Source organism: Dendrobates tinctorius, unplaced genomic scaffold (assembly GCF_039654945.1).
Source record: "Dendrobates tinctorius isolate UK_male_01 unplaced genomic scaffold, ASM3965494v1 ptg000331l, whole genome shotgun sequence".
In the NCBI taxonomy this organism is placed as follows: Eukaryota; Metazoa; Chordata; class Amphibia; order Anura; family Dendrobatidae; genus Dendrobates; species Dendrobates tinctorius.
This window is the reverse complement of record NW_027361997.1, coordinates 2,910,541-2,934,683: the sequence shown is the minus strand read 5'-3', so window position 1 is coordinate 2,934,683 and position 24,143 is coordinate 2,910,541. Positions and strand designations below refer to the sequence as shown.

General features: G+C 44.3%; 1 protein-coding gene across 1 annotated transcript; it reads left to right on the top strand.

Annotated features, from left to right (window-relative positions):
- Positions 1 to 1,571: 1,571 nt before the first annotated feature.
- LOC141074244 (uncharacterized) lies at positions 1,572 to 22,804 on the top strand. Its single transcript, XM_073561857.1, has 5 exons — positions 1,572 to 1,650; positions 13,465 to 13,598; positions 17,673 to 17,858; positions 17,927 to 18,050; positions 21,235 to 22,804. Exons 2-5 carry the CDS (start codon positions 13,521 to 13,523, stop codon positions 22,695 to 22,697), a joined length of 1,851 nt encoding a protein of 616 aa, XP_073417958.1. The 5' UTR covers positions 1,572 to 1,650; positions 13,465 to 13,520; the 3' UTR covers positions 22,698 to 22,804.
- The last annotated feature ends 1,339 nt before the right edge of the window (positions 22,805 to 24,143 follow it).

Here is a 24,143-nt window from a genome sequence, read left to right as displayed (position 1 = left end):
GCCTCAACTACTGCAACATCCTTTTCTGTGGCCTCCCTGCTAACACCCTGGCGCCTCTCCAGTTCATCCTTAACTCTGCTGCCTGACTAATTCATCTCTCTCCTCGCTACTCCTCCGCTTCTACACATTGCAAATCTCTTCACTGGCTCCCATTCCCTCAGCGTATCCAGTTCATATTACTAATACTGACCTACAAGGCCATCTATAAGCTGTCTCCTCCATATATCTCTGAACTAATCTCTCGTTACCTTCCCTCACGTAATCTCCAGTCCTCCCAAGACCTACTTCTCTCCTCCACACTTATTCGCTCCTCACCCAAGCGCCTCCAAGAGTTCTCCCAAATATCCCCTATCCTCTGGAATTATTTGCCCCAACACGTCCAACTATCAACCACATTTGGATCGTTCAGGCGGAACCTGAAAACCCATCTCTTCAAGAAAGCCTACAGCCTGCAATGACCCCGCTACCTCTTCACCACTACCGGAGATATCACCTCAACCAACACCGGAGCTGCTGCAACCAACCAACCTACTGTCTCCTTCCCCACCATCCTGTAGCATGTAAGCCCGAAAGGGGAGGGTCCTCTCTCCTCTGTATCAGTCTGTGATTGTTAGATTGTTTACTGTAAGTGATATCTGTAATTTGTATGTAACCCCTTCTCATGTACAGCACCATGGAACCAATGGTGCTATATAAATAAATAATAAAAATGATTGCATTTTCACCTTGAAAGTGTCTTCCAGAAATTAATAGGCATTTTTGTTTTGCTATTTTCTGGGAACAATAATAATTTTATTTTTCTGTTGATGGAGCCGAATGAGAGACTAGTTATACATTTTAATGAGGCAAGATGAACAAAAAACAGCTATTGTCACTTCCCATTACAGTTGGTGAGGGAGCGCACTGTCAGTGTGTTACAAAAGATCACTGCATAGGGACAAGACCCCCGCCATGTGCTCAGTAGAGCAGGGACGAGCTCAGCCCTAAAACGGACATTACTGATGGCGCTTCATTTGGGAGACGGTGGGAGACGAGACAGCGGGAGGCCATGAAAGTGGTAACATACTGAGTGGGAACAGTAAGAGGATTCACTAGATGTAAATGGAAACTGGGTGAGGTTAGGGAAGAGCCTCAGCGTAAAAGAGAAAACGCTGCAGCTTTATGTGTCCCCCTTTCCTGTAAAGTGGGGAGCCATGATGCAAACTCTCCATCATAAACCATCTCCTGGTGTCAGGAGTATATCCCCCATCATGTGTTCCTGCACCTCACACCCCAGCAATGCTATCCCGGCCATGCACGCCTAGAAGTGTGGTAACTTGACAACACCGCGTTCACAAACACTAAGCAGCGAGTCTCAGGCGGGAAATGAGCGCACCGCTCCTGCCAAGCATCACAATATGGCCCCTGGATGAAATCAGTCACTGTAGTCTAGACTGAGGAGCCATTGGTTTAGGTTCATGAACTACAGTTCCCAGAGTTCTATTGGAATCCTAACACGTAATCTAGCTAGCACGCAAGCGCGCTGTACGAAAAGGAGGCTTGAGACGCAAAACCAGGAAGTAAGTGTGGAACGCAAGCTCTGCCTTTCCGGTTAATGACTTCCGGCCAGCGAGCTGATGAAGAGCCCGGCATAGACAGACACAGCTGCAGGTCTGTGACATATTCACTTTGTGTGCAGCGCTGCTTGTGATAAACTTGTCGGCTGCGACCATGGTTCCTGGTCATACGTCATCAGTGACCGATAGATATGAGATAGATCCGAATAGAATAGCTGTAGATCGTAAACACATCCCTGTTCTTGTAAGATGCAATAAACCTACAGGGAAACCGAGCCTTGTTACCAACCAGACTGTGCCATCAGCTTTCAGTTTTTCCATGGAAGCTTGAAGGGACTGTCCATCTTTGGTGACAGCCTGGATTTGTACTTGCATACATGTATTTGGGGCTAAAGATAATGTCTTTAATTGGGTTTCATCCCAGATGCTGCACCTTTGGCTTTCCCGGGCTCCTGGTTTAGTGCACATTCAATATTGGTGCCGTCTGTGGTCATGAATCACCTGAGAGGAGCTTAAAAAAAAAAAAAAAAAAGAGAGAGAAAGCGTTAGAAACTCCCTGGCATAGCGAGCTGACTGATGGAGTCTCAGTTAACTCACTCTGCAGTCAACAATGCGAGACTTGTAATGGATCCCAACTGCAAAAATGATCTGTTTTTTAATCTCCAATTACATGTATTTAAAAAAAAGAAACAAAAAGTAGTGGACAGCCCCTTTAATACGTAAAAGCTGCACTAGGATTGGCTGCTGGGGGACAAGGTCGGCCTCTCTGGTCTGGATTTATATTTCTGATGTGAAGACCGGACAAAGCCGCTGCATGAAGGATCTTTTCTGTATGTTAGTTATGCTGAATGTGCTGGTAATACAGGGGGTTTAGGTGGGGACGGGGGGGGGGCGTAAAGTCTCCTGCCATTCTGCTGTTGCCTTTTTTGAGTTTTATTTTTCCAATATTCACATCTGTAGGTTTTATTGCTTTAAAAAAAAATACTAAGAGAAGACTGAGAGGAGACTTAATAGCTGTCTACAAATATCTAAAGGGCTGTCACATTGTAGAAGGATCAACTTTATTCTCATTTGCACAAGGAAAGACTAGAAGCAATGGGATGAAACTGAATGGGAAGAGACACAGATTAGATATTAGAAAAAACTTTTTGACAGTTAGAGTGATCAATGAGTGGAACAGGCTGCCACGAGAAGTGGTGAGTTCTCCTTCAATGGAAGTCTTCAAACAGAGGCTGGACAGACATCTGACTGGGATGATTTAGCGAATCCTGCTTTGAGCAGGGGGTTGGACCAGATGGCCCAGGAGGTCCCTTCCAACTCTACGATTCTATGATTCTATGACTAAAACATTTTTTATCTGTATTCTGATAGCCAGAATTTATTTTTAAGTCAACAAGGTTGCATGAGGGTTTCAGGTGTAGCGGGACTGCTTCTTTATTGCGGACGGTTATTTAAAGGGAATCTGTCACCCTTTTTTTGGCTTGCAGCTGCCGGTATAGACATCGGGGGATTATCTACAGCATTCTGTAATGCTGTAGATAAGCCTCCGATGTAACCTGAAAGAGAAGAAAAATGTGTTATATTATACTCACTGAGGTGGGCGGTCCGCTCCGATGGGTGTCGCGGTCCCGTCCGGCGCCTCCCTTCTTCATGCAATGACGTCCTCTTCTCGCGTCCTGTAATGGCTCCGGGACAGAGCAGAATTCTGCAGTGCCCAACGGGAGAAGAGGATGTCATCGCATGAAGACTATGGGATGGCGAATATGTATGATGGGTATATGGGCATGGGACTATGGGATGGAGGATGTGTGATGGGTATATGGGCATGGGACTATGGGATGGAGGATGTGTGATGGGTATATGGGCATGGGACGGAGGATATGTATGATGGGTATATGGGCACGGGACTATGAGATGAAGGATGTGTGATGGGTATATGGGCATGGGACTATGGGATGGAGGATATGTATGATGGGTATATGGGCATGGGACTATGGGATGGCGAATATGTATGATGGGTATATGGGCATGGGACTATGAGATGAAGGATGTGTGATGGGTATATGGGCATGGGACTATGAGATGAAGGATGTGTGATGGGTATATGGGCACGCTACTATTGGATGGAGAATATGTATGATGGGTATATGGGCATGGGACTATGGGATGGAGGATGTGTGATGGGTATATGGGCACTCGACTATGGGATGGCGAATATGTATGATGGGTATATGGGCATGGGACTATGGGATGGACGATATGTATGATGGGTATATGGGCATGGGACTATGAGATGAAGGATGTGTGATGGGTATATGGGCACTCGACTATGGGATGGCGAATATGTATGATGGGTATATGGGCACGCTACTATTGGATGGAGAATATGTATGATGGGTATATGGGCACGGGACTATGGGATGGCGAATATGTATGATGGGTATATGGGCACGGGACTATGGGATGGCGAATATGTATGATGGGTATATGGGCACGGGACTATGGGATGGCGAATATGTATGATGGGTATATGGGCACGGGACTATGGGATGGCGAATATGTATGATGGGTATATGGGCACGGGACTATGGGATGGAGAATATGTATGATGGGTATATGGGCACGGGACTATGGGATGGAGAATATGTATGATGGGTATATGGGCACGGGACTATGGGATGACGAATATGTATGAAGGGTATATGGGCACGGGACTATGGGATGGAGGATATGTATGATGGGTATATGGGCACGGGACTATGGGATGGAGAATATGTATGACGGGTATATGGGCATGGGTATATGGGCACGGGACTATGGGATGGCGAATATGTATGATGGGTATATGGGCACTGGACTATGGGATGGAGAATATGTATGATGGGTATATGGGCACGGGACTATGGGATGGAGAATATGTATGATGGGTATATGGGCACGGGACTATGGGATGGAGAATATGTATGATGGGTATATGGGCACGGGACTATGGGATGGAGAATATGTATGATGGGTATATGGCGAGGACTATGGGACTATGGGATGGAGAATATGTATGATGGGTATATGGCGAGGACTATGGGACTATGGGATGGAGAATATGTATGATGGGTATATGGGCACGGGACTATGGGATGGAGGATAATTATAATTTGCTATAACTATCCACAGATAGTTACTATGCCCGGGCAGCGCCGGGCTCTTCAGCTAGTGTGTATATATTATATATGCACACACATATTGTATACACAGGAATAATGTGAAAACACTTAAATATTTGTAAATAACTGTTATAATTAAAGAAACACTATAAATATATATATTACACATTAGCAATAATATGAAAAAAAACATTCAAATATTTATAAATAGCAACTGTTCAAATTATAGAATATATTGCTGTAGAATTAATGGTACTATACAAGTGAGTACAATAAATAAATAAAACTAAATGTATTCCTATAATGAGCATTGCATTTCTGAAATGTTATGGATGTCTATTAATGTTTGTTCTAAAGTCATGAGAGACATATTGGGGTGAGGATCCCAAATGTTTCTCGTGACGTCATTTAGAACAAACATTAAAAGTCATCCATAACATTTCAGAAATTCAATGCTCATTATAGGAATACATTTAGTTTGTTCCATGCATCCAAGCCCATCTGCGTGAATGATCCATCCCGCTTCTTTTCCGAAGAGTAAAGTATGTTTCTCTCGGATGGCCAGAGTGTGCCTCCTGGAAATGTAGGAATCTGTAGCATCGCCTTCCTACACCTGGCCTAATAGGTTGAATGTTATTCTCTCACACAACAGACAGTAACATCAATGAGGACTAAATACCACAAACACAGCATGATCCCATTTCATTTTGTTCAATCTTTTAGTTCTTCAACTTGAGCACTAAAACTTTCATCTGGACTATTAATCTGTGTAATCTAAGGGCAGTGCCTTATAGTGTGAGCAGGAAGATAGTGATCATTGTCTGATTTAGGCTTTCTGTATGCACGCTGCAGGTTTTATAGGTCAAGAAGATTTAAAATTAATCGATTTATTGCCAGTAATTCTTGTGGAGAGATACTCATTGTTAGGCTGGGATCACACATGCAAGAAACACGGCTGAATCTAGCATGTTAATACCCGGCACTCGGATCGGAGCGTGCAGCCGCATAGCAATGCATGGAGCCGCACGCTCTGCTCCCAAGTGCCGGCGGCAGTGCCGGGTATTAACATGTGAGACTCGTCCGACTTTCACACATGTGTGATCCCGGCCTTATGGAGGTATTGGAAATGGCCCTAATTTCACTAAGAACCTGCTGCTGAAAAAGATCAATATTCCAGCCTACACACACACTGAATGGAGCAGGTTCAGCTCTGGAGCCGGCACACACACTGAATAGAGCAGGCTCTGCTCTGTAGCCAGAACACACACTGAATGGAACAGGTTCAGCTCTGGAGCGGGAACACTCACTGAATGGAGCAGGTTCAGCTTTGGAGCCGGCACAGGCACTGAATGGAGCAGGTTCAGCTCTGGAGCGGGAACATTCACTGAATGGAGTAGGTTCAGCGCTGAAGCGGGAACACTCACTGAATGTAGCAGGCTCTGCCCTGGAGCTAGCACACGCATTGAATGGAGCCGGTTCAGCTCTGGAGCCGGCACACTCACTGAATAGAGCAGGCTCTGCTCTGTAGCCAGAACACACACTGAATGGAACAGGTTCAGCTCTGGAGCGGGAACACTCACTGAATGGAGCAGGTTCAGCTTTGGAGCCGGCACAGGCACTGAATGGAGCAGGTTCAGCTCTGGAACGGGAACATTCACTGAATGGAGTAGGTTCAACGCTGAAGCGGGAACACTCACTGAATGTAGTAGGCTCTGCTCTGGAGCCAGCACACGCACTGAATGGAGCAGTAACACTCACTGAATGAAGCAGGTTCAGCTCTGGAGCGGAAACACTCACTGAATGGAGCAGGCTCTGCTCTGGAGCCAGCACACGCACTGAATGGAGCAGATTCAGCTCTGGAGTCGGCACAGTCACTGAATGGAGCAGGCTCTGTTCTGGAGCCAGCACACGCACTGAATGGAGCAGGTTCAGCTCTGGAGCCGGCACAGTCACTGAATAGAGCAGACTCTGTTCTGGAGCCAGCACACACACTGAATGGAGCAGGCTCAGCTCTGGAGCCGGCACACGCACTGAATGGAGCAGGCTCTGCCCTGGAGCTAGCACACGTGCTGAATGGAGCAGGCTCTGCTCTGGAGCTGGCACACGCATTGAATGGAGCAGGTTCAGCTCTGGAGCGGGAACACTCACTGAATGGAGCAGGTTCAGCGCTGGAGCGCGAATACTCACTGAATGGAGCAGACTCTGCTCTGGAGCTAGCATACTCACTGAATGGAGCAGATACAGCTCTGGAGCCGGCACACTCACTGAATAGAGCAGGCTCTGCCCTGGAGCCAGCACACGCACTGAATGGAGCAGGCTCAGCTTTGGGGCCGGCACACGCACTGAATGGAGCAGATTCAGCTCTGGAGCCGGCACAGGCACTAAATGGAGCAGGTTCAGCTCTGGAGCGTGAACACTCACTGAATGGAGCAGGTTCAGCGCTGGAGCGCGAACACTCACTGAATGGAGCAGGCTCTGCTCTGGAGCCAGCACACGCACTGAATGGAGTAGGTTCAGCTCTGGAGCGGGAACACTCACTGAATGAAGCAGGTTCAGCTCTGGAGCGGAAACACTCACTGAATGGAGCAGGCTCTGCTCTGGAGCCAGCACACGCACTGAATGGAGCAGATACAGCTCTGGAGCCGGCACACTCACTGAATAGAGCAGGCTCTGCTCTGGAGCCAGCACACGCTCTGAATGGAGCAGGCTCAGCTTTGGGGCCGGCACACGCACTGAATGGAGCAGATTCAGCTCTGGAGCCGGCACAGGCACTGAATGGAGCAGGCTCTGCTCTGGAGCCAGCACACGCACTGAATGGAGCAGATACAGCTCTGGAGCCGGCACACTCACTGAATAGAGCAGGCTCTGCTCTGGAGCCAGCACACGCACTGAATGGAGTAGGTTCAGCTCTGGAGCGGGAACACTCACTGAATGAAGCAGGTTCAGCTCTGGAGCGGAAACACTCACTGAATGGAGCAGGCTCTGCTCTGGAGCCAGCACACGCACTGAATGGAGCAGGCTCTGCTCTGGAGCCGGCACACACATTGAATGGAGCAGGTTCAGCTCTGGAGCGCGAACGCTCACTGAATGGAGCAGGCTCTGCTCTGGAGCCAGCACACTCACTGAATGGAGCAGGTTCAGCTCTGGAGCCGGCACATGCACTGAATGGAGCAGATCAGGTCTGCAGCCATCTCTTTACATGGAGATTGGATGGTGCCAAGGATCTCCCTATCATCCATATTAGACAGCGGGAAACATTTCTCTCTATTGTATGCAGGACAAACTTTAGGTTTTCAGAATGCATTCACCTTAGACCAAGAAATGAAAATTAACTTTTTAGAATGTTAATTTGCATGAGCAGGAGAGCTATTCCAAAATGGTTTTTCATACCTTACAGCAGTGTTCCCCAATTCCAGTCCTCAAGAGCCACCAATGGTTCATGTTTTCAGGATTTCCATAGTATGGCTCAGGTGATAATTACAGTACCTGCACAGGCAATAATTCTATCATCTAGGCAATACTAATGAAATCCTGAAAACGTGACCTGTTGGTGGCTCTTGAGGAATGGAGTTGGGGGAACACTGGCTTACAGCAATCAAAGTGAAATGGTCGTGTAAATTTTACAAATATTAGTATATACAATGTGCTGGTAACTACAGAAGCAAAAATAAATCAGATCCTGTATCCCCATATAGGGCTACCAAATTTGTTGCACTTCACCTTCTTAAAGGGAACCTATGTCAGATATGAGGTTAATCTGCAGGCTTATAGTGTTCTAAAGTGTCGTGTGGCTGCCGCACTGAAAGCCCAGCCACAGGGAGGAAAGGTACTTCATTTTAACCCAGGACCCCAGTGCTGCAGTGCTAACCACTGAGCCACCATGCTGCTCATAGATTTCAGGTTCTAGCTCACTAATGAAGCCTCACAATAACAAAAGATTTAACACCAAATTCAGGAGAACAGAGGCATTTACACTAAGTAAAACAGACTTGATTCATTTATACTGGCATTGTACACACACAAGTCTTAGTGAAGGCGTGCAGGAGTAAGATGCACATGCCTCTTAATGAATTAGGCGCGTCAGGGTCGGATTTAAGAGGTGGGTGGCCCGGGGCCCATTTTGGAGGGAGGCCCATTTTTCAAGGTGTTGCAATATGTAATGCAAAAACACAAAATGAACTGAACACAAGTTTATTTACAAAAATCATTTACACAGAGTAATTCAGGTAAAATCATTCATTTTATACAATCCAGGCACTTTCCTTGATTTTCGTGCTGCAAGATCACTAATGATATCACTAAAGTCCAATTCACGCAGTATATCTGACTCGATGCTCATGATAGCCAAATTTACAAGTCGTTCCTGCTTCACGGATGTCCTTAATTGGTTTTCAACTAATTTGAGTTTTGAGATGGAACGCTCACCACTGCAGTTTGTTACCATCAAAATTAGATATATCCTTAGAGCCATCTCAATATTTGGGAAAGTGTCCTGCACACCCTTTTCCATAAGCTTGTACATGAAAAGTTCAGTGCTGATATCTTTTGGCTCCTCGTCTGTGAATAAATTGGAAAATGTTACAAACTGACACAGTTCATCGATAAATGTAATGTCCAAGTCATCTGAATAAGACCTGACGAATTGCTCTGCTGTGGCCTTAAGCTCGTCTGAAGACAGTTCTTTCAGATGGCTAAAAAAGCTAAATTTGCTTGATATATCTTTATATGCTTGAAGATGTTGGTCAAGAGAAGCGCTAAACTGATCAACGATAGGCAAGAAAGTTTCTGTTCTGTATTTTTCAGAAGGGCTGAGTTGTACTTCTTCCGTATAGCCATATTCCAATGGATTGAGACACACGTTTCGGCGCCTGGGTCGAGTTATCATCTGAACATACTCAGATGAACCAGACAGCTCTTCACCTTGCTTCTCATAAATTTTGAAGGAGTCACGCTTTGATGCGACATAGTTTATTAAGCTAGTTAGTGACGCCAGATCAGTGTTTAGAACGAGTTTTGCGTGTTGTTGATTTTTACTAGTAGCATCTGTTCTTTGCAGGATTTTATTCCAGAAGGTGGTGTTAATACCAATTTCAAACTGATTCATTTGTCTTAACAGTCCTTCTGCTTCACACCGTACACAGCTTTTTTCTTCAAAGTCATCAGCAATCTGTGTAAGTACATCATTAATCTGCTGATAATCATGCTTAAGGGCCTTAGTAGCGTCAGCTCTGCAGGACCAATACGTTGTTGTGACACGTTTGAGAGTCAATGTTTTTCAAAGCCTCAGTCAGGAGCTGATGCCGATGCGTTGAAACTGTGAAGAAGAGGAACAGCTTTTCAAGGAAGTAAAAAAAATGTACAGCACTCGAGCAGCTTTCTACAGCATTTTTAGCAACCAGATTTAAAGAGTGTGCCGTACAATGAATCCTGGATGCAAGATTGTTTTACTCTCTCACTTTGGCTTGCAGGCCGTTGTAGTTGCCACTCATTGCAGATGCATTGTCATAACTTTGACAGCGTCAATTTCCCAGGTCTAGGTCATGTCTCCTCAAAAATTCCAACAAGGCATTGAACATGTCTTGAGCGCTATGGCCTTTGTTTGCCATGAATGTTGCAAAGCGTTCCACAGGGCCATCTTTCTCCATATACCTCAATACAAGCGTTAGTTGGTCAACGTGAGCTGCATCGGGTGTGGAGTCCAAAGAGATGGGAGTAGTATTTTGATTTGTTAACGCGAGAAATAATTTCTCTGAGAACTTGTTCGCCCATTACATTGATAATTTCTACCATAATTGTAGATGACAGGTAGTTTGTATGACCCTTGCCGCGATTGGCTTGAGTTTTGATATGCTGTGCAAGAAAGTCGTCGTACTGGGCGATGAGCTCAAGAATACCCAGAAAGTTTCCATTTCTAGGTGATCCAACCAATTTGTTATCTCCTCTAAATGCTAAGCCACGCTCGGCAATAAACTGAACAACATTTACTACTCGTTTCAATACTGACCTCCAATGATGTTCTTTTTAACCTCATATTGAAAGCAATTGTAGAGTTCAGATGTTCTGCTGACTGCTCATGACTTTTTATATGTTCTTGTGAATGTTTCCATTCACAGAATCCATTAGATGAAAGCTGAGAAGACTCAGATGCTGTAATAAAGCAGGCAAATCTGCATGTGAAGCAGAAAATGCGTCCTTTAGAGGGAGAGAAGCATAACCAATTCCTCGTTATGACTTCTCCATTATGATTTTTTCACGACGGAAAAGCCCAAGTGTGCACATTCTTGGAATATTGCGGTCCTTTCTAGGTTGCTGAACCGAATGTGCAATGAACAAACTTTCATCACAGTGCTGGATTGTTGATACACCCCTTTTCAGCCAGTAATCTCGCATCTGTTCTGAAATAATGGATGGCCAAAGTCCAATGTCATTGCCCCCTGGTAGGCCCTCAACTTCACCTTCTTCATAAGATGTGCCACTATCAGTCTCCTTTTCTTTGTGTTCTTCAGTTGTACACGTTACTACTTCAGCCTTTTCTTTGCCAGGATCAACAACCATTTCCACTGAAGCATTGTCAGGTTGATCAGATTCTACAAGGTCAATCCTCCTTTCTGACACTTGCCTTGAATGAACAGTGAATAATTTTCTTGTCTTCGCTATCTCTTCTGTTGATTTCATTGTTTCTTCTTTTGCCTTACATCTTTTAGAAGCCCCAGACTCCCAAATTCTTGTGCGATGTCTGTGCCTATCTCCTTCACGATTGTCCATGATGGTAATCTGAAAGTAACAAAATGACCTTGTCAACCCTTGAAGTCCTGAAAGGGAATTAAAGATTAAAATATGTACATATGTATGTTTGTATATTGTAGAAATTTAGACAGTCTATATCAAAGACTGCTGCTGGGCTCTATATGTCAGAGGCTGCTGCTGGGCTGTATATGTATGAGAGGCTTCTGCTGGGATATATATATATATATATTTAGGGCTGTTGCTGGGCTGTATATATTCGTGACTGAAGATCCAGAGTGAAGTCCTGCCACGCTCTGCGGTGGAGAATCTTTTTCTCGCGCCGACATCGTGGCTCCGCCTCCTTCTTTGAAGGTAGCTGAACTGAACAAACTCTCATCTGATCTCATCCAAGGGAGCGATATAGCTGAATAGGTAGCGCGGCGAACCCCTAGAAGCTTCTGTTGGGATCGGAGAAGGCTGCTGCATGCCATAAGTTAAGCATTAGGTTACGGTACAGGTACTAAGGAAGTCTGGCTAACCAGGTCAGTGGATGCTGACGCAGGTGCCATGACTCTGAAACTCTGCCCCAGCCACTGAGATGTAGGACCGTAGCCAGGTCCCTACACTTTCAATAGTTTCTCTTTTGGTAAATGTTCCTTATCATTAGAAATGGATCACAGTAAAGAGAGACGTGTATTATACATGTTTTGAGATATTTATCTCTATATTGGTGGGAGGCCCCCGCTTGGTGGGTGGCCCAGGCCCCTTGGGCCCCCCCCCTGAATCCAGGCCTGAGGTGCATCTTATAAGTGACTTGCTCTTCCGCCAGAGATGTATATAAAACAAGCAGATGATCACAAGGTTCCACTATTGGGGACTAAAAAAAAGTCAAATTAAAGGGAATTTGTCAGCAGGTTTTTGCTATATAATTTGAGAGTAGCATGATGTAGGGACAAGAGAGCCTGTGATATGTCACTTACTGGGCTGTTTGGTGCAGCTTTGATCAAATTCTTTTTTTTTTTTCCTGTTGTAGTTGTAACAGTGTTCAGAATGTTCACCCACACCACTAATTGTATACAGGAAGCTGCCAATTAGTGTTAGGAATGTGGTTACACAGATCAGCTTGACTGCTCTGCACATGAGACCTAGTCAGGCAGTGATAATCTCCTGCTGATAAAACAGATTGTATTGAAACTACAGCACACAGCCTAATAAGTGACACATCCCTGGACTCAGGCTCTCTTGCCCTATATCATGCTGTTTTAAGATTAAATAGCAAAAACCTGCTGACAAATTCCTTTAAAACAGTAAAAAAGAAATGAAAACTCAAATCACCCACTTTTCCTTCTTTAATAAGGATAAACATTTGTATTGCCACAGCTGCAAAAAGTTCCTTCTGTGAAAAGAAGAAATTATTTAATGCACACAATGAACACCATGAAACAAAAAAACATTGAAATGTTAGCCATTTTTAAGCTGTCGCACTTCTCCCAAGAATGCACTAAAAAGTTATCAGAACATCGCAAATGGTGTGAAGAAAAACAACTCTTCTTGCCAAAAAACAAGTTCTCACACAGCTTTATCGATGTCGGAATCAAAAGTTACGGGTCTCAGAAAATGGTGAAAGAAGCCAAATTTCTGACTTCTTTTTAACCACTTAAATTAAAAAAACCAAAACAACTATACAAGATTGGTATCAGGTCAGTACTCATTTAAACCCCCCAAAATAATGGGACAATTGCTTATTTTTTCACCACTTTACGGCATTTGGAATTTCTTTTCCATTTTTTCCATTTGGTAAAATGAATTGTGCACTTCAAATCTAGGACTTGGCGGGAAACAAACAAGCCTTCGTACTGCTATGTTGGTGGAAAAATTGAAAAGTTATGACTCTTGAGAGAAGAAAAGAAAACCTAGTGCAAAAATTAAAATTGGCCATGGTGGGAAGAGATTAATGCTTTTATTCAATTTATAATAAATAATATGTACTAATTAGTTATTTGTTTGGTTTTGTTGTGTAGGACATTGTTCATCTCCACGTATGTCTTCCCATGAATTTTGATCAGATCTATTGACAATGGACAAAGACAGAAATCACATGACTGAGCAAATATTAAACCTCACATTGGAGATCATTTACTTGCTGACCGGAGAGGTGAGGGGTGCGATAAATGTTGCAATAACATCTGTATTCCTATCTATAATAATGGGGAAGGATGATCCCTTGTTTGGTGGGAATGTTCTAGTCATATGGTTCTTATCTGCTTATTTGTGTTACTAGACCTCTGTGTTCCATGTCCAGGAAACCATTATTCTCACAGTTCTGCTTCTTCCTCTTCCCTTACAGGGTTATTCTCAAGTTTTCTCATGAGCGCCTTCCAATTCTGTCATCTCCTTACTTCCTGGCTGTTTCGCGGGCAGCCAATTCTCTTTGAGCTCATGAGCTCCTACCTGATACAACACACTAACGGTCTGTCAGTGTTTGGTCTGAGTAATCAACCAAAGTACCATATATACTTGTGTATAAGTCAACCCGAGTATAAGCCGAGGCACCTAATTTTGCCACGAAAAACTATGAAAACTTGACTCGAGTGTAAGCAGGGTATGCATTGTCCCCTCATCCCCATCCTGGTATGCACGACCTCGTCATCCCCATCCTTATTTGGGTGGCTCCTTATTCTCACACTCGTCTTCATGGCTCCTTATTCCTATCTTTGTCTGCATGGCTCCTTATTCCCATCCTTGTCTGCGTGGCTCCTTATTCCCATCCTTGTCTGCGTGGCTCCTTATTCCCATCCTTGTCTGCGTGGCTCCTTATTCCCACCCTTGTCTGCATGGATCCTTATTCTCATCCTTATCTGTGTGGCTACTTATTCCCACCCTAGTCTGTATGTGGCTCCTTATTCCCACCCTAGTCTGTATGTGGCTCATTATTCCCACCCTTGTCTGCATGGATCCTTATTCTCATCCTTATCTGCGTGGCTCCTTATTCCCACCCTTGTCTGCGTGGCTCCTTATTCCCACCCTTGTCTGCGTGGCTCCTTATTCCCACTCTTGTCTGCGTGGTTCCTTATTCCCATCCTTGTCTGCGTGGCACCTCATCCCTATCCTTGTATGTATGGCCCACATGAGAAGAGCATAAAAAAACCAAACCTACTTAACTTCCTTGCACTCCCTCGCAGCATCTTGTTCCGGCTTCTAGCAGCCGAGCGATCTTGTGTCCCCGCTCAGTAAGGTAATGAATATTCACCTCTCACCATGCTTATGGGAGTGGAGAGAGGGGAATATTCATTACCTCAATGAGCAGGCATCTGTGATAGCCCGGCCGTTGCTGTAAGTTGGCGGCTGCGGCTGTAACTGTGTGTCCTATTACAGAGAAATGAATACTCACTGCCAGTGCAGTGAATATTCATTTCTCTTTAGCAGCGGGCACAGTTATAGCCACCAGCTCTTGTCTCCCCCGCCGTGTTCTGTCACAATGACTCGTGTATAAGCCGAGGGGGGGTTTTCAGCACAAAAAAATGTGCTGGAAAACTTGGCTTATACATGGGTATATATAAGCAGCCTGGACATAGGCAAATCTATAGATATATGCAAGTAGTTAAAACATCATTATATCAGGTATGGTGCATTGGTACTCTTATTGAGACATGTAGCCATAGTCATACATTATCTGTGCACCTGCACTCTACTATCTGTACTTTGATGATCCATTATTACTATGTGGATTATGTCTTTACATCATTTTTTATAGCAGCACAAATCATGCACTTGCACTTTGTCATTTATATAGAGATGGCTTTTCAGTTGAACATGAATCTATTATCCATACATTAGCACTTTACTTAACAGATTGTTTATTGTCTGATGGTAGAGCTTATAATCACATTATATGGAAGCATGAGAGTTTTTTCCTAGCATAATTATAAATATATTGTTTATAAATGATTTGACTGCTTAGAATGAACATCCGTTACAGTATCTCGTGTAACCTGTTGTTACAAGTCATGGGACTAAAAATATGCATACATTTTTTCCCATTCATCATGTAAAAAATATAGCAATTAAAAGAAATAGATTTCAGAAGCACTCAGCTCCTGCTTGAGTGAATGCACAAAGCGAATGGACGCTACAGAAAGACTATGGTTCCATACAATGCTTTGTAAATATGCTTCACCTTGCAGAGCTGCGCCTTTCTGAGCCGTCCTTTCAGCGATAGCTAGGGATCTCAGGACCCCACTAACCCACCACAGTGCAGCATGCGGAACGTACAACACATATATCAAATAAAGGGGTTGTCCAGGCTTGTGGAGAAAGTCTGCAGTCACTCTATGTGACTGCACACTTGTGACTCCTCACACCAAGCGCACTGCAAGGATTCTCCGGGAGCAGTCTGTCATGTGACTGCAAGTATGCGACTTGCAAATGTCCGGCCACATTCTGACTAGATGTGTTAGACCTCACTCAATGCAAGGCCGCACATGTCTACTCGGTAAAGTGGCTGCATGTAGGCAGTGACTTTTTTAATTCAAGTCTATGGAGCCATAGGCTTTCATTGTAAGAGATGCAAAACAGAAGCCGCGGAGACACCATCACATGTTTCTCAACGCAAGCAATGACTAGCCAGGTCTTTCACCGGGAAGGAACAACCACGGGAAGGGCAGTCTCCAATGAAGGAAGCCACCTATGCCAAAACATGGTATCCATCCACAGACAGCTGTTTCGGGGTATTTGCCCCTCATCAGTGTGGAGTAGAAAACTGGCTAGTAGGAGCAATGCCTAGTGGAAGACTATGAAAAATGAGGATGATTGACCTCATGGAGATCAACATCCGACACTGCGGAGACACCATCACGTGTTTCTCAACCCAGTGATTCTAAAGCACTGCCCCCATCCCTTATGGGAAATATGTAAAACATGCAAAACAGAAGCCGCGGAGACACCATCACATGTTTCTCAACGCAAGCAATGACTAGCCAGGTCTTTCACCGGGAAGGAACAACCACGGGAAGGGCAGTCTCCAATGAAGGAAGCCACCTATGCCAAAACATGGTATCCATCCACAGATAGCTGTTTTGGGGTATTTGCCCCTCATCAGTGTGGAGTAGGAAAGAATCACTGCGTTGAGAAACACGTGATGGTGTCTCCGCAGTGTCGGATGTTGATCTCCATGAGGTCAATCATCCTCATTTTTCATAGTCTTCCACTAGGCATTGCTCCTACTAGCCAGTTTCCTACTCCACACTGATGAGGGGCAATACCCCGAAACAGCTGTATGTGGATGGATACCATGTTTTGGCATAGGTGGCTTCCTTCATTGGAGACTGCCCTTCCCATGGTTGTTCCTTCCCGGTGAAAGACCTGGCTAGTCATTGCTTGCGTTGAGAAACATGTGATGGTGTCTCCGCGGCTTCTGTTTTGCATGTTTTACATATTTCCCATAAGGGATGGGGGCAGTGCTCTAGAATCACTGCGTTGAGAAACACGTGATGGTGTCTCCGCAGTGTCGGATGTTGATCTCCATCAGGTCAATCATCCTCATTTTTCATTGTAAGAGAGACTTCCGGCTTACTCATAGAGCATACTCAGCCAGCTAGTCTGAAGAGTAGTGACCTCGCTGACAAGAGAAGCAGAACGGCGCTGAATAATGCAGAAGACGGCGGAAGGCGAGTAGTATAACACATACACAAATACAGATTTAATGAACAAAAAAGAAGCACTCCTCCCATAAAAGTTTTTATCCTCTCAGTATATTTCAATCCTCATATTATACAGCAATGTGTACTTACAATTCCTCATTTTGCCTTTCTACCCAGATAATTCTTCTCTTTTCTCCATGTAGAAACAGGAAGGCTCTTGTCCCAGCATTTATCATTCCCCTCTTCATCTCCTGACCCAGCTGCACTATCTCCCTGCCAGGGATTTTTGCTTTGACTTATGCCTCATACAGGGAAAATTAACCTCCTGTTTCTGTACAGGGCTTAGAAGGATTCAGCTAGTCAGTTAGTAATCACGTGATGTCATAGACCTAATGGAAAACAGAAGAATTAGCCGGGTAGAAAGACAAAATGAGCAATTGAAAGTGCACAGGGCTATATAATATGATGATTGCAGTATATCAAGAGGATGAAAACTCTGATGGGAGGAGGAGTGCTTCTTTAATAAGGGTGTCATAGCCTGTTCCTTCCATCCTAAGGTCTGTATAATGTGCTCTGTAATTTATCTCTAGGACTATGCACCTGTAAACCATGCTGCTCTGCGTGTCACAAGAAGCAGTGTTTCTCCTAAATGTGGGAGATCCGGCCGGAGCCAGAGTTTCACTATGAATAATCCCTCATCACGGCCCCAGGAGGCAAAGAACGATGAGAAGATCCTGAACCTCACCAACAAGATCATTGAACTGCTGACTAGAGAGGTGAGCGCCGCTGGGAATAGAACCCCACCAAATGAGGCTTGTGGGTAATAACTATCATTGTGTGCCAGGTTCCCATCAGATGTGAGGACATCACGGTCTGTTTCTCTGTGGAGGAGTGGGAGTATGTAGAAGAAAACAAGGATCTGTATAAGTTTGTCTTGATGAACGATCAAGAACTTGACAGTAGTAAAGGTTAGTGAATTCCAATCAATTATACATGTTAGGCTAAGTGCACACGTTGCAGAAATTTTCTGCTCAAAAACCTGAATCCCTTCCCAGAAACCGCACCTATTTTTCCGCGCAGTTTTGATGCGTTTTTTTCCGCAGCGGTTTAAAACCGCATGGAAGAGGCCTAAAACGGGGAAAATCCGCAAAATTAATGAGCATGCTGCCATTTTTACCGCGATGCGGTTTTTTCGCGGTAAAAAACACATCAATGTGCACAAAAAGTGCAAAATGCATAGAAATGACTGTGCAGCTTATTTTTAGCGGTTTTATAGCGAAAACCGCTGTAAAAACCGCTAAAAAAACGCTGTGTGTGAACACAGCCTTATAAGGAACCAGTGTTAGGTTAGTTTTTGGTTGTTTTACGTAGCCAGGTTATGCATCCAGACACATATAGTATATTAGCAAACTATTACATTAGCAAGCCATGGTCTGTACATTTCACTATCCAACTAAGGCTGGTTTCACATTTGCGCTTTTGTGCGCAGCGCATCATGCGCACTGCGCACCTATGTTTAACATGACGTGCGCATGGTCTTGCGCACACTTGCGTTTTCTTGCGCATGCGTTTTTTTGTCTTTCGCGCCAGGCGCGCCAGACGCAACATGTTGCATTTTTTGGTGCGCCCTGTCTCGGCAAAAAAACGCATGCGCACGCTTGCGCACGAAATGCGCAAAAACACCACATTGAAGTCTATGGGAACGCATGCGTGCGCATGGTCTTGCGCACGGTTGCGTTTTTTTGCGCATGCGTTTTTGAGTTAAACAAGTCTAGTATGTTCTCTAGACAATGGAAAAAATGTCACACCTAAAACGCATGTGCATAAAAAAAGCAAACGCATGCAAAAACGCATGTAAAACGCAAGCAACGCTGCGTTTTTTTGACGCATCAGCGTGCGCATGACGTTAAAAAAACGCGCGTTTGTTTTGCGTTTTTCTTGCGCCCGATGCGCTGCGCAAAAAAACGCTAATGTGAAACTAGCCTAACGGTGGCACAGTAGCTCAGTGGTTAGCATTGCAGCACTGGGGTCCTGGGTTCAAATCCCACCAAGGACAACATCTGCAATGATTTTGTATGTTCTCCCCGTGTTTGCGTGGGTTTCCTCTGGGCACTCCGGTTCCCTCCCATACTCTAAAAACATACTGATAGGTAATTTAGGCTACTTTCAGACATCCGGTGTGTGGGGTCCGGCGGCGTGCGACGAAAAGCTGAGCCACCGGATCCGACCTGCAGCGGTGACACCGGATGTGTATGCGGCGTCTGATACGTCTCGGACAGGATTTAAAGGAGCCGCAGGAGGAAGATACATTGGGGACGAAAGAGACAGTCGCCGAAGGGTATGGGGGGAGGAAGGGGGGAGGAAGGGGAGGGGAAGGGGTGGCGGTTAGAGAGAGAGACACATGTGGGGTTAACACTCAGTGTCCGGGTGACAGAGAGAGAGATCTCTCTCTCCTGGCACTTGTAGGGTTAACCCCACAAGTGCCAGGAGAGAGATCTCTCTCGCCTGGACACTGTGTTAACCCACAAGTGCCCGGCGAGAGAGATCTCTCACAAGTGTCCGGGTGAGAGAGAGAGATATCTGTCTTGCCGGGCACTTGTGAGGTTAACACTCACAGTGTCCGGGCATGCGCTGTGTAAAAAGCCGTTCCGGTGCTGCAAAAAAATGGTTGCAGCACCGGAACGTTCCGTTTTTTGCAGACACTGGACAGGCATTTTTTGCCGTATCCGGCAAAAGCCGGACACGCCGCATGGCCATCAGGCACAATGCGGCGATAATGTTAGTCTATGGGATAAAAGCAGGATCCGGTGGCAACCGGCGCCGGATCCAGCTTTTACATTTTTCGCCGCATCGCGCCTGATGCTAAAAAACTGATGTCTGAAAGTAGCTTTAGACTGTGAGCCCCATCAGGGACAGCGATGATAATGTATGTAAAGTGCAGTGGAATTAATGGTGCTATATAAATGAGTAAAATAAATAAATAACTGTTAAAGTGCCCCAGTCAGCAGGATTGTGCACAGTAACCTACAGACACTGTCAGTTCGGCACCATTATACTTACTGGTGATGAAATCCGTCTTGTGGTTGTTGTGTAATCTTTATTTTTAGTTTTGAATTAATGATATGCTCGTGCTCCGGGACGGCTTGTGGGGGTCTTCATGTGGCCCCAGTTTTTAGAAAGGAAGAAAAAGTACAGCATGTAAGAAAATGTTCTACTGTTTCATGTGTCCATTCCCAAAACAGACCGTCCAGAAATGGAAAAATTTTTGTAAACATAGCGTCAATCCCCTTCTTGACCTTGCGATTTTCAGTTCTTGCGCTTTCGTTTTTTCTTCCCCTTATTCCAAGAGCCATTTTTTTTTTTGTTTTTACATCCCTATAGTCGTATGAGGGCGTTTTTTCTCCTGGTTAGTTGAATTACATAATTCATTTAATTATGTGATGCACTGGAAAGTGGGAAAAAATTCCAAGTGCTTTAAAATAAATTGCAAACAAAGTGCAATTCCACAATTGTTTTTTGGATTTATTTACCATATGGTAAAACTGACCTGACAGCATGATCTTCCAGGTCGGTGCGAGTATACAGATACCAAACATGCATAGTTGGGGTTTTTTTGTTTGTTTTTATTAAGTGGTGAAAAAAAATTTGGAAGAAAACTTATGGCGGCCCAAAAAAATGTAATACTGGCTTTTTTTTTTTTTAATCTTTATGCTGTTTAATGATCGGATTAATTCATTTTAGATTTTGATAGATACCAAATACGTGTCTTTTTTGTTTTCTTTTTTAATGGGGCAAAAGGGGGGTAATTTAAACTTTTTTTTCCCACATTTTTAAAAACTTTTCTCACTGTTCACTGTATTGAATAGTAGACTTAAAGCTGCAAGCGTTCGATCGCTTGTGCTATATGAGCAGTGCATCAGTATTTCTATGTATATCAGAAATCACGATCTCCTATCAATGCCGGTCATGGGCCCGCTTTCACAGGCTCATAGTGACAGAAGGAAAGGTCATCAGCAGATCCCCGGCTCTCATGACAACCCAGAGATTAATGTTTTGAAAATGATAAATTATTCACAGCTGATCATCTAACCCAGAATTGTGTTGTAGTGATTATGGGCTTTTACCATTTTGCTTTGCTTTCCTTTCTTCTAGATTTAATTAAGGAAGAAACTAAATTGCAAGATGACCAAGGTTTGTCTTCAGTGGCCTGCACAAAAACAAATGCAAGTGACATAGAAGTTAAAGCAGACCGGAAAACTTCTAAATGGAGAAAATCCCAAAAAAGACGGGTCAGGTACATTAGCAAACGTAAAACCAAAACAGATGCCCTTAAGCATATACCTAAAGATGAAAAGCCAACAGAAGTCTCAGCTATTAAGAGTCAGTCTTCTACAAACGAAGATGGAAATGTAAAGAGTGATGACACAAATATCCTCAGTTCTTGCTTATCTAGTGAAATAAAACCTATAAATGTGATTTATACTCCTAATGATCATCCACAGGGAAAACATTTATCTCCTCAGGCTAGGCAACTGTTTACTTGTCCTGAAGGAATTTCCACAGAAGACTATGTAGATGTGAAGCCTATTCATCCAGAGGTCCCCTCTTGTATAGGAGAAACATCTATGGATACATTTACAGGTACATCCTGTGCGCAGGCACAATATTTGTATACTCAAATTAAGGAAGAAACTGTACCCAACGAAACTGACAGTTACGGACCCACACATTATCAGTCCAGTCATGATCAGGAGGAGTCATGGCAAAAAGTAAATGACACAGGAGCTAGTATTTATGCAGTGGGCCCTCCTCAATACACACCAGCTAATATTAAGAGGGAACCGGTTCTTTGTGAAGAAGAAAACTATCTAAATTCTTGTATTTACAGCCCACCCGATCACATGCAAATACAATATGCACCCAAACACGTTAAAGAGGAACCCATCTCTCAGGATGAGGGCTATGAACTGTACATCCCCACAGACTGTGCGCAAATACTACATACATCAACTCCAGGGCAAGCAATGAAGAGAATGAAAGATGTTTCAAAAGCAAGCAAGAGATGTTCTGTCACAAAATACAGGGATTGGAATAAAGCACCCGAAAAGGCGCCATTTGTGAACCACCGGACCACCCAGGCTGAAGTAGATGGAATGTACACCTGCTCCACATGTGAGAAAAGCTTCACCTCCCACTTTGGCCTCATCAAACACCAGGCAATGCACAATGGAAGTAAGGTATCTTGTCCACAGTGCGGAAAGTTATTTTTCTATAAGTCAAGCCTGGTCATACATCAAAGAATCCATACGGGGGAAAAACTTTTTGTTTGTCCTGTATGTAACAAATGTTTCACCAACAATTCCAATCTGGTTGTACATCAAAGAATTCACACAGGAGAGAAACCATTTGTTTGCTCCGAATGCGGTAAACGTTTTGGACACAAAGGTCACCTGAACCGGCATCTCAGAACTCACGAGACAGAGAAACCAGCCACCGATGTTCAGAAATATGTTGACAACAGGTTGCAAAACCATTGGAATTCCCATAAAAGAAATGGCTGGTCCCACAACATTTATGACACTGGCGCTTATTGTATATATGACAAAAGTGTTTAGTGGATGATAGGTTTCAGATACGAATACCATTTATATGTATCTGTGTGATCCTTGCCTGTTCAAGTGCCCCTTTCATTTGTAGATTAAAATGAAATGTATAAAAAGAACATATATTTTGTGTTTCTTAAATCTCTGAGCGTATTCTGTGACTAACATGAAACTCATGAGTGACTAAGTCTTAAGGCTAGTTTCACACTAGCGTTTTTGAGCGCAGTGACAGCCTGCGCACGGCCGCCGCTAAGCCCCGCCCCCGCCGGTAGCTCCGCCTATCGGCGCATGACGCTGCATGTGCCCTGCGTCCCCTATCTTTATCACTGGGGGTGCGCCGACCTGCGCCAAACGCAACCTGCTGCAGTTTGGTTGCGCCGGCGCACCGTCAAAAAGGCGCATGCGCCGCCAAACGCATACTGCGCACGGCCTGCGCCCCCAGTGATAAAGATAGGGGACGCAGGGCGCATGCAGCGTCATGCGCCGGTAGGCGTGGCAGGGGCGGGGCTTAGCGGCGGCCGTGCGCAGGCCGTCGCTGCGCTCAAAAACGCTAGTGTGAAACTAGCCTTAGAGAAGTCTACTAGACCGGCTACTTTTATAGCTTATATTTTTACTGCCTTATGATTTTTTTTGTGCAGGATGACACCTATATTGATATAGTTTGATATTAAAGTGGGAGGAGACGCAAGCTACATTCTACTTTTTATGCCACTCCCAGATTATATGGCCAATCCGTTCCTACGTTACTCAGAAATCAGTGTTTGAATTGATATGCAAATGAGAAAATGTGAAGCCTTTGTCACTCCAGCTCTATTCCCCGCCCAGCACTGCCTCCTCCAGTTTTACTGAAAGCCTTTATGCTGTGCGAATTCGGACAAAGGAGTAGTCATTTAGGCAGCAGGATGTAGCACTGGACATGGAATAGAGCCAGGTGACAGAGGTGTCCGATCTATAAATAGTAGAAATAGAATTTTATGCACTCCTATATGTAGAAGTGGGGAAAAAAAAAATCAATTTTCAGAAGACACCTTCGGCACTCAAAGCATGAGATTTTGGGTATAATTGAATCAAAGATTTTTAGTTCACAGCCGACAAATGAAAAGAACAGAACATAGTTTCCAAAGTTTCGACACAAATGCCCTTATCAAGGATGTTTATGTATAAAACAACAAAAAAATAAAATGAAAATCAGCCAAAGCATGCTATATACTTTAATCATCATATTTTATTTATCAAGATCATAAATATGTACAATACATCAATGCAGATAGTTAATATACATGAAACAATTTTTCGTTAATTTGATGTAGGTGTGAATAATCTTCACAGGGAACACAGCGCATCCAAAGAAATAGAGGTGAGAGTACAACTAAAAATAAGCCAGTAAGGCTAGCTTCACACTAGCGTTTTGGGCGGCAGCGCACGGCCGCCGCTAAGCCCAGCCCCCTGCCCCCTCCG

What these genes read in the sequence shown, in the direction of transcription:
- LOC141074244 (XM_073561857.1), top strand. Translation starts at nt 13,521, where the DNA reads ATGGACAAAGACAGAAATCACATGACTGAGCAAATATTAAACCTCACA. An exon ending in TTGAACTGCTGACTAGAGAG is followed by an intron (nt 17,859 to 17,926) that starts GTGAGCGCCGCT and finishes ATTGTGTGCCAG; the next exon opens with GTTCCCATCAGATGTGAGGA. An exon ending in AGAACTTGACAGTAGTAAAG is followed by an intron (nt 18,051 to 21,234) that starts GTTAGTGAATTC and finishes CCTTTCTTCTAG; the next exon opens with ATTTAATTAAGGAAGAAACT.